The following is an 11,536-nucleotide window of genomic DNA, read 5'->3' as shown; positions in this document are numbered from 1 at the left end:
GCATTTGTTTATTTGCCTGCTGTTGACACAGCATAGCCCTTCCTTGGCAAAAGCTCTTGGAGATACTAAGTACTTTTGCAGTGGTGTGTTCAGAATGCCTCAACATCTACAATACATCTGAAAAGACCTTTTTTCTGGGTTCTTTCCAACACCAATTTACTGCTCAGACACAAATCAGAAGCAAAGCAGTGGATGGATAAGCTGCGACTTTTAAACATTCCTTGCACCAGACAGTCTGAGAGCAGGATCTTGCCAAACCTTACTTCTAGAAGAAATCCACTGGACTTCATAAAATATGGGATAAAGGTGTTACCTGAAAAAATTACTTTAGAGCAATGTTCCTAAATGGTAAGCTGAGATGTAGCCCAAGGTCATTCTCAGACTAAAATGGCTCTGTCCTCTCTAAGGCAGCAAGATGAACAAAGGCTTGCTATGGGATATTAACCTCCATAGAAAGGGGATGCATGTATTTCACCCTTTCCAGACTTGCTTCATATCTTGCACTGACGTCGGTCACGCAGGATTTGTGAGAGGAAGGTACATGTCAGTGATAATAAAGTTGCTCTTGGGTTTTTGTGTAAGATCCCAATCTGCACAGCAAGCCTCCTTTAGCTATACCTCAAGCTGCCTTCAAAAGCTGGCTGGTGAAACAGTTGAGTCTGAGCAGATTAGACGATACAGAAAGTGCATTGGTTTCTTGTAAAACTCACTGTATGCAGCCATTATTTCTGCTCCTTTCTTCACAAAATAAATAGAGATTTAGCACAATATACTGAATTCTATGGAAAGAACAGTCAAACAACAGTTTTTTGTAAGATTCTGGAGGTAATATATTTTCCAAGTAGAACTTCAAACTCCTTCCCACTTTGGACACTGGCTGAGATGAGTGTGGTGTTGCCTGCAGCACACTGTAGCTTTTGACAGTGAGCAAGACTAAACAGAATACTAAATTTGGAAAAAAACAGTACCCTTCAGAAATAAACTCTATCTTTTCAGCCATATTCTGAAATAAAAAGTATTAGAATGTTGTAGAACAGCCTTAGCCTCATATACTTCAAATTTACTCATACTGAGAGCTACTAGTTATTTATTGTGCCACCTCCTTATGAGATTCCGTGCCTAAGCTCTCACCCAGGGTTCCGGGCATGGCTCAGGGACGCATTGCACTTTGAGATGTTCACAGTCAAGTATCAACCTCACTCACAGAGAAATTAATTCCCTAATGGGATTCCAGCTTCAAAATAATAGGACATTAATGGACACAGCAAAACAAAAGTATACGTTAAAAAAACAAACATTACCTCTCACAGTGATAGTTTTATTTGTATGCATTCAACAGCACGCAGTTTTTTTCACAGGAATACAATCATAGCAATGGTGGTGAAACATCTGTATCAGATCTGACTAGTATTCCATTTCAAAGGATTCAAAAGCAGATGCAAGAAACTTCACAGGAGGCAATGGCAGGACAACCTGCTACAGAAGAAAGCTTCTGCTTAATCCTCACCAACGTAATGCTTGGCTGATTTCATAAAACATGTAGACTTATACCTCTTAGAAAAGTAATATATATAGAGAAAAATCTGTATTTCTTATAGATTTCTGTACAGTAATATTTACAATATATTACAAAGATTTCAGTCTTATCTCCATATTCCAGACCATAAACCTCAGACTTTGTACCTTTCTCCTGTTATGCCACAGCGGCGGACATTGCCCCTTGCCACAGCACCGGAGAACCATGAAACACTTGGGTGTAAACAGCAATGTGTTTTGTACGCTTGCATCCCATTTGACTATTCTGTTTACATAGTTCTAGTCAAACAAAAAGTAATTCAATTTATGACTAGCCTTTGTCATCAGCCACCATTTTAGGCTCCCTAGACAATTGGAAAACCAGCTCCATTGCTAAAACTTCTGCTCAAACTGCAACAGCCCACTTTTCCACAGTTTAACACCAAAGCTGGAAAATTCCACTCATCCCAAATAGTAAAAAAAAAAAACAAAAACAAAAACAAAAACTCTTTTTTTTTTGAGAAAAAGATAGGTAGTGGCTAACATTATCAAGTTCTCGTTTTGAAGGATATGACTGAAAGACCAGCAGAAGAAAGGAGAACCCTTTTCACGTAACAGTAACAGGAGCAGAATGAACACCACAACTCTCATCATTTGGAAAAAGCACTGAATTAGCCATTCCCAAAATGTTTGGGGAAAGAAGGGTGTCATCTATTTTTGTTCTGATATATAGAAAATGTAAATTATTAGCTTCCCCAGAAGGTATTATTAAATAAAGAGAATCCACAGTTTAACAGGCAAGGATCTTAGACAGGTCCACATCACCTCTGAAATAAATGGGAGTGCTTGGGATTCCTACAGAGTTTGAACAAAGCCAGAGAAATTCTGCCACATCAGTGTGGAAAGTCACCTGAACCCTACTGAACTATCCACAAAGACAAAAAGAGGAACTAAAAAAGTATTCAGAATGGGTCCAGTTCTGATTTCACTAGCCTGTGCCATAAAACCCTCATCGATTTTCAGAAAGGCTGGTGTTCAATATTTTCAAGCAAATTAAACATATTTCTTCCTAATATTGAAAATTCATGAGTAATACATCTTTCATCTTAACTTCTGAAAGCTGCTTAACTGACAGAGGAGCAACAAATAGAAGTTTGAAAACGAAACAAAAATTTTCCTTTGAAACAAAACAAATGAATTCTCTTCTCCTGTGGCAGGGCACTGGATTGTAACTCAAAAGATTTTTCTGCACTCTGAGCTATCTACAGTCATCCATGTTTTTGAAGAAAAGCATTCCTTAGCTCTGACATATAAATATATATGTGGTACAGCATCTTGCTGGGAGCATGAACCGAACAGATACATCAGATTATGTTCCTGACTAATAAACCTAGACTGTGATCCTTAAAAACTTGCACCCTCACTGTATAAATCTTATTAGCAGCATCTTGAAGTTTTCTGAGAATCATCCTTTTATAATAATGTAACAAATATATATGGAGATTTCATTACGTAAGAAAATATCCACATATACTACCTTCTTTCTAAGTTTGAAGGAGCTCACAAAAACTACTTACTTTTCTCCCAGTTGTAAAGCGGGTTCAACAATTATTTTACCTGGAATTGTTATCTAGTTATCTTAAGAACTTCAGACACGTAGGCCTTAGTACCTAACACTAGAAACAGAAGACACTGCATTTCCAGACTGGTGCTGTAATTGAGAACTAACCATCCAAGGACTGACAGGCACATTTAAAACCCATGGAAGTGCAACTCAGATGATATTTAGCTGATGTCGATGAGGTCTTCAAGGGCAACTTTCCAAAACCATAGTAACACAAAGTAAACTTTTAACCTCTGCAGGACCAACAGCTGAAGTCAACATTGTGCCAGTCAGGCAGCTTTCACAGATGGATATCACTGCAAATGAAAGGGAAAGTGGCTTTGGCTTTTTTTTTTTTAATTGTTTTGTGGTTTGCAATGTCCATATAGAAATGCTTTGATTTTCTAGCAAGCAATGACAAATTGGGGTGTTTGAGGCATAGCCAACAAATTCCACGAGTTACTGCAGAGGCCTCATTCACTACACTAATGATCCAAGTATCACCTTTTAAAACATGTTTAGCTCAGGCAGCCCAAATGAAGCATTTTACTGATGACACTGAGTGAGGTGCTGTCTACGCTGCGTGTCATCAGGACATTCCCTGGCCTGGCTGTGCCTTAACACGCCTTCCTGCCTCCTTGCAGCACAGCGATGCCGCCTTGCACAGCCCTACTGCAGACCCACACTGGGGAAATGTGGCTAAACACAGCCCGGCACAGCTCCCTAATGCCATTCTGTAACAGCCTGCTCACTCACTGCCTAAAACTAAAGGTGTTGCACCATGACTGCCAGACCTTGCAATGTTTGCCATGCCAGAGACAGGCACATATTGCAAACAAATCATACTGTTCTGCATGGCAGAAACAATGCAAAACCCCCCTCAATACCTGCTTCCTGGAAACATGCTCCTGGAAGTATTTGGTGCTATTCTTTCCCAATGGCTGAGCAAGCTGTGTGACAAAATGACAAGGGCAAACTAGATGGATACAAGGTACACCAATTTGGCTTGCATGCTCTCAGAGAAAGAGAGGTTTGGCAGGGATTTAAGCTTACATGTTTGCCAAGTATCTCATATAAGGCCACCACAGTTAGTCTGCACCAGCCAAGCAAATGAGGGTGAATGATGTCAGGGTGAGCTCTGATCAAACAGCCCTGGTAAGGCAGAGCCTTTGGACATCCAGGTGGAGTCTGTTTGCAAGTGAACACCTGAACCAGAGGTCATTGCCACTTCATTCCCACTTTCTCCCCCCCATCCCTGTTGACAAATTCATTGCTGGAAAGAGATGGGTGCACAAAACAGACCTTCCGTCACAGCCTGGAATGACATCCTGAGGCAGTGAGCTGATGTTGAATATTATTGTGGATGGCAGCTGCTGCCACGCTTCAATTTTCCAGGGGCTTTTGTTTCCCGCTGTCTTGCTGGGGCACAGTTCACAATCTCCACTTTTCATTGCAGTCTTGGACACCCTTGGGTTTGACAAGATTGAGGTTTCCAGGGGATGGGGGTGAAGGTAGGAAACAATAACAAAATACTAAACTTGGAGAAAGTACACATAAGCCAGATGAGGGAACAGTTTCTTCCTGTGTCTGGTTTTGTTCAACTTCCAAGTCAACAATTCTGAAGAAAGAAGAAAAACAGTGTCATTTGCTATTTATCACATCAGACAAGCTTAAGGTGATACTCTAAAGCTTTTATTCAATTGCCTGTGGCTACTGCCAACATAGTAAATCACCCTCCCTGGAGATTTCCACTTGAATAATGCCCACCCACTTAAGAATGATGAGAAACTCAAGGCTGAATAATCTTGATTCAGCTCAGGAAGGAGGATGCAGAGTGAACCCTCTTCCTAGAATCAAGCAGAACTGACAGTGAGAGGAACTGAACTGCAGAGGTCAACCCAGGCAGCTTTCTACCATGAAACAGGAATGACCATCTTGCTAAGGACCTCAGTTTTCTGAAGCTCACAGCCCACACTCTGCAATCATCTCTCTGATTAAACATGTTAAAGAACCTGATCCTTCAACCAGCTCTTTTATTTACATGGTGCTCCACCAGGTCCCAGAGAGCTCATGAAAAATTAAACAGAGAACATAAAATATGAATGGCATGATCACTGGCCCATAAAAGCTCTGCAGTTTCTGAAAGGTGTTTTATACATAACGAATGTTGGGATTGCAGAAATTAGGTTTCTGCCTCATTGTCCAAAGAAGATGCAACAATTTTCAAGCCTCTGCAGAAAGCCAGGAATTTCTAAGGATGTGCCTGGAACACCAGGAAGAGTTTGTTGCTCCACAGCAGAGAACAGTAGTCCACTGCCCTTTAATAAGCAAGCTAAACAGAGACAAACACTTGGATATTGTGAAAACATATAGATATCTGACTTGAGACTGTATTGTCAAAGTGTAGAACTGAATGAAAATTTAGACCAGAACTACAAGACTCATCTTGCAATCATGTGACGCTAAACAACTCTCTTCTTAAATTCTGTCCAGGAAATGTGGTATTTAACTTATGGTAACTCTTGATGACTCTTGTCCTTTATTCTGGGTGCAGTGTACAGGTATTTTTAGCTGACCTTTCTGAACTTCCCACTTCTGTGGCCTAAATGATAAGTATGTTCTCAGTTTTCAGAAACTACCTGACAGATGAGATCCAACAGTTGAGAGTTAGCCCTAATATTCTCAAAATTAGGTTTATAAATAAGGACCCTCTGAATTAGTCTTTCCTAGGTTGTCAAAGGAATTGCTACCAGAGTAATTAAAGTTATTGCAGAATGAACATAGGATAACTTGAATAAACTTGATGTTTTTTTCATTGAGATCTTTTCACCACCTTAGGTTGTTAGGCTGTGTACTACAATTTTCTCTTATATGGTAAAAATAAAAAGCCATTGACCAAGCTCATGTGAAGTTAGACTGGTTCAGCTCCTGGTCCTTCCACCCCCCTGCCCTTGCCTGTGCCCTGGTGCAGCACCTCCTCTGCAGACTGCATGCTTCCAGGGATGCTCACCAGCATCTCCTGCCTCAGCTGCAGCACTGGACACGCTTAGCAAATGGATGGGGAAAGGACCAGCTGCTCCCTCTGGAGCCAGCTCTGTGGTGATGACCTGGACCTTACCCCCATCAGGGGCATTCAGAAGCAAACAGGCTTTTATTTGGTTGTTTTTCTTGTGTGGTTCATGCTTGCTGGAATCTGCCTCCCATCGTCTTGTTTAGCAAGGCTGGCAGCTGCAAGTACCTTCACAAAACCACCACCTTCCTCATTTTGTTTTGTGTATCTCCCTGGCCTTTTATCACAGAAGGATGAGCAAGGAGAAATGATTAGTTGGGGAGAGCCCTTTCTTCTCTCTAAAATTATTTGGGACAGGATTTGTTACATAACAACACTTCTTTTAAGTAGTCAGCCAAATACCTGAGAACATTCTTATCAGCATCACCTTGAAAAATTTTGTAAGATGGCTCTCTCCCTGTCTTCCTCCTCTTGCAGGAAGAAAATAGACTTTTGATAAAAATTCAAATTCTAAGGATGAACTGAACTTCACATCATTAAAACCAGTTTCAAGTAAACGAATTTTTGCCTTACATGGATTAAAGGAATTTAGAGTGACAGCCTCACATACACATAGGAATGAGGCTCAAGCACTACAATCCTCCACATTTGTAGGACCCACATGCTCTGTCAACAGCGGTATCTACACCTAATGATGTTCTTCTCATGCACCAATTACGAACTGTCAGAAAATATACATGTAATCCATATCAAGACCTACTCATGAAATTTTTAAATACCTCATGGTAATCTGCGGTAGTTATCCTAGGAGCTTTATGTACTAGAAGAAAAACTCCTATCTCATAGATTATCAACACCACAGGCTCCATGAATACAGTTCTTTTCCAGGAGATCATATGCAAAATCGCTTTTATGAAACCCAGGACACTGGCTTTTACCAGAGCTAAATTTGCTATGTTTCTGTCTGTGAAGTAATTGACTTCTAAGCCTAGATCCACACTTCTGTGTCAATTGTATTTAGCTTAAAACACTAGAGCAGCTCTCTGACCAAGGCAAACCACACAACCCATTCCCAGCTACCAGAATCCAAACCGCAAAGCAAAACCCACTGCAGAGGAACACCCAACTCTGTGAAATGCTATGAGGTCACCTGGAACAAACTTTTAGGGTCCCAACAGGAAGCCATAGAGGAAATAAGATTTATAGCAGGGCATTGATTCAGTTTTGCTTTGCTGATATTTGGGGGTGACTATGTGTAAGGAGGAGAGAGACTGAAGTAAAGGGGAAAATTGTAGCAGTGTAGTGTAAATACAGTGCACTCCTGATGAGTAATAGTTTCATCAGTACCGTATAAATACAGTGTACTCCTAATTAGTAGTAGACTTTTCAGTCTGTTATCCAAATAACTGTAACTAAAGGTTGAATACATTTCTAAGGCTTTTTCCTAGCATTTAATATAGCAGAAATTAGAAGAAATAAGATATTTGCAAAGCAGGAATCTGCAAAGTGCAGGCATCCTTCCCAGTCACTGACTCTAATTTCCTGTGGGGAGTCTGATCAAAACATGGCAAGCTGCAAACATTTACTTGTTTGTATTTTGGTTTTTGTAATAACACAAATTTCTGCTTTGTAAAAAGCCGTACCTGAAACATGTGGTAAACAAAATACATTTTCCTTCAGCCCTTCCTGAAAAGACTAATATAAACCATGAGAACTTAAAACTGCTCTCTAAAAAGGAAAGAGAAACACAAGTTGTCGGGGCGAGACTTTGCACACACCTTGAGTTCACCAGGCTCCAACGCACGCTGAATGAAGCCATCACACCAGTTCCTGGATCACCTTACTGGTCTCCTTGGCTTTCTTACACGTGTACAACCATTTGATTATCCGAGCGTTGCGCTCAATCACAGAGGTGCTGCTGGGGACCTGCTCCGTGAGTTCGTCCTCCAGCAGCCCCTCATCCCCGCTGTGCCTCGTGAACTCACTCTCCGACGTCGCCACGCTGATGCTGCGGATCTTGAAGGAGACATTGTCAGACACCACAGAGAAGTTCTCGCTCCCAAGATCCTCAATGACCTCCTGCTCCAGGCCACAGTACTTGAAAAATGTTTCAAACTCAGCGAAGGACTTGGAGTAGCGAGAGCTGATGTCTGACTGGGAGCGATGGAGACCTCTCCTCTTTACCTCCTTGACCTCTTCAGGAGGTGTACTCAGTTTTGAGGGTCTCTCATGCTCTTCTGTACATACCCCTGTCCCTTCAGTGCTCACAGGGATAGTCTGCACCGCTCCATGGTCGCTTGGCTCACGGTCACCATCTTTTGCTGAGAGAGGCTCACTGCTCTCGGTGGCTGCGATGTCCTCCATGACTCTGGGCAACGCAGGGGAAGCCAACTGCTTCTCCTTTATGGACCCATGGAAGATCCTCCTCACCAAGTTCCCCCGTGAGCTGTCCTGGCTCTGACCTCTCCCGAGCTCACATTTCTGACGGTAGATCACCAGGGAATCCGGCCGCATCTGCCTCTTGGTGCTGCGCCGGGCGATGGGGGGGCCGTGCTGCAGGGGGGCTGGGCAGGAGCCATGCCCAGCCGTGCCCAGCTCCGGGGGCTTCGCGCCCGCGCCTCTGCCCAGCTCCCTGCTCGCTGCCCTGCTCTGCACGGAACAGGTCTCGCTGCTGCTCTCCGAGGCTGAGCTGAGCGCGATGACGGGATCCTGCGTGGTGCCGATGACCTGCTGGCTCTTTACGTACTTGGCCTTATCGGCGGCCAGTCTCTCCACGGCACTTTTCCTGCCCGGCTTGCCGGCCTCCAGCTGCCTGCGGAGGTACTCGGGCCCCTTGTTGAGGAGCCGCAGGGGGAGGGAGGAGTGCAGGTCGGAGATGGCGTGCATTCCCACGGCCCGGGAGAGTTCAGCTGGCATAGCAATTTCAGGGACGCGGATCCTGCTTCCAGTCCCGAGAGGGAAGTGTGATAAGAAAATAAAAATAAAAAATAAAAAAGGGAAAAAAGTAAAATCACGGTGTAGGACAACCCAGGCGCGCAGGCGGCGGCGGCGCGCTCCGAGGGCCGCGCTCCCCGCTCCCCGCACCGTCGGGGCGCCGCGTGTCCCGCCCGCCCGGGCACAGCCAATCCCGGCCGGCAGGAAGGGAGGGAGGGAAGGAGGGAAGGAGGCAGGAGCCGCCCCTGGGGGGCACAGCGGCCCGGCCCCCGCTGGCTCCCGCGGCGCTGGGGCGGCGGGGGCTCCGGGGCAGGGCGTTGCGGTGGGCGCGGGGCGCCTGCTCCGACGCCGGGGCACTCGGAGGGTCTGCTCCCCTCAGAAGCGGCCTGTCCCGGGCCGCCGCCTGGGAACCGGCCGCCGCTTGAGGGCCTGACCCGGCAGACCCCAGCGCATCTTCCCCTTCGCGGGGCACCACCTTGCCCCGCTCCTTTCGCGGCCCTTACGCGGTGCGTTCACCCCCGCGGGTTTCACTGCCCGGGGGCTGCGCTCCGGCGGCAAACCTTGGAATGATCGGGAAAGGACGGGACGGGCTTCCAGAGCACAGCGGCCGAGCAGAGTCCGGGCACGCCGGGCGGGCAGCACAGATGAGCCTCCAGCTGTGCCTCCAGCTGTGCCCCCAGCTGTGCCGGCGGCATCCTGCCCTTCCCGGGGCAGCGGCAGCAGCAGGGGCGCGCTTGTCCCTGGGCCACTGCTGTGCTGCGGCTGTGCACGGGTAAAGTGTAAAGTGCAGTGGAATGGCATCAGTCTGAACTGCGTGTCGCAAATCTTTGCCCTTCAGAAACGTAGGGCAGAATTCCCATCTGGGGCTGGCAGTTCTGGATAGGCAGGACAGAGCCATTGGCTGTAATGTAAACTCCCGAAAATTAGACTTGTAAGTCGTAGATAATCACCTGGGGCAGTTCAACTCGTGATCTCATGTGAGATGCACTGTAATAACTGAATTATAGATAACTTTTGTTCCAATAGAGGAAACAAAAGCCAGTTTATATCTGCAGGTTTTTTCATGCATATTTTTTACTGGTTTGGCTTGGTTTTAGTTTGTCTGTTACTTCTAGGGGAATACTAGAATGCTTTTGTGGTGATTGGCTCATACTTCATCTTTACTGTCAATAAATTGTAGCCAACAAGTTTAGAAAGGAAGAGATGAGCCTCCCTGTCCTCATTGAAGTTTCAGGGTACACCACTTTGCTACCAGCAAGGTTCTCACTGTGTCGAGTTTGGGCTAGCTCTTCAGTGAAGACCTTAGAAACACACAAAACAGATATATTATCTTGCCAACATGGTTCTACTAATGGTTTCCCCTAATTTTACATCATCTTTGTTTCTAGACATGTAGGTCTGAACTCCAGAAGCCCTATAACACAAACAATTGCCTGTTCACAGCAAGAATCCCAGATATGATGCTTGCCTAAATCATGTCTGAAATTTGTAACATACCTTGAGATCACTTAGAGTGAAATTCTTGTTGATATGTAGAATGGGTGCAGGTCTTTGAGAAATAACTTTTTTTTTTTCTTTCACAGGTGTACAAGGAGAGCTGGTTCACATAACAACTTACCTAAAATCAATATTCTTGAAAACTGAGAGAATAATTAAATTTTAAGAGCAGTTAATTACTAGGGAACTCTTTCCTGTTAAAGTGGTTCATACACAGATGTGTAAGAGTGTAGTTAATATCATTACATATTCAAATGCTTCATGGGATGCTGGGCATATAGAGAAGACTGATGTTTTTTGACAGTTATTCTGAGCAATAAGCTGATAGACATAATGAATTTAGTAATGAGAGACTAAGGTTTAATTCCCATATTGACAAATCTGCCTTAATTTTTCCTTCAACATTTTCCTTGGTGTTCTATGGCACTGAATAATGTAATAGCACATATTCACATTTCTCCATGCATTTTATTTTGTGTTTGTTCCAAATTCTAGTGTCTTGTAGAAGCTTTAAAAACTTGCAAAAATAAAAAATTAATGGGGTCTTATTAAACAACTACAATTCATTTCTTTATCAAATCTGTTCGTTCACTCTCTGCAATATTATGTAGTTTTTCTCAGTGGACAATAGCTTTGTGTTTAGAGTTGATATACAATACCAATTTTAAAACATTGGTTTGATGGGAAAAAAAGGTTCAAAACATTAAAAAAAATGATATATTTTCCTTTCTCTTAAAATGTCCTTGGCTTTAAATGCATGTCTGAAAGACTTTTGATGGTATATTTTCATTTTTCAGTGTTTTTTGTCCTTGTCTCACTGACAGAAGTAGATGTGAGTTTTGATTTTCCATGAAGTGCATGTCACAAGAAATTTCTCACAAAAAATTGCAACAGCAATTTCCAGCTGGCTCTCCAGATATGTGAGATACTTTTCCCTGAGAATCTTGGGTGATGACAACAACATTTAAAGGGAAGAA

At 43.8% G+C, this 11,536-nt stretch overlaps 1 protein-coding gene across 1 annotated transcript; it reads right to left on the bottom strand.

Moving 5' to 3' along the window:
• Window positions 1-2,074: 2,074 nt before the first annotated feature.
• Window positions 2,075-9,217, bottom strand: FAM110C (family with sequence similarity 110 member C). Its single transcript, XM_038133467.1, has 2 exons — window positions 7,907-9,217; window positions 2,075-4,736 (listed from the first exon to the last, which is right to left on the bottom strand). Exon 1 carries the CDS (start codon window positions 9,042-9,044, stop codon window positions 7,947-7,949), a length of 1,098 nt encoding a protein of 365 aa, XP_037989395.1. The 5' UTR covers window positions 9,045-9,217; the 3' UTR covers window positions 2,075-4,736; window positions 7,907-7,946.
• Window positions 9,218-11,536: the final 2,319 nt, after the last annotated feature.

Source organism: Motacilla alba, chromosome 3, assembly GCF_015832195.1.
Source record: "Motacilla alba alba isolate MOTALB_02 chromosome 3, Motacilla_alba_V1.0_pri, whole genome shotgun sequence".
Classification (NCBI taxonomy): domain Eukaryota; kingdom Metazoa; phylum Chordata; class Aves; order Passeriformes; family Motacillidae; genus Motacilla; species Motacilla alba.
This window is presented reverse-complemented; position numbering and strand designations above follow the sequence as displayed.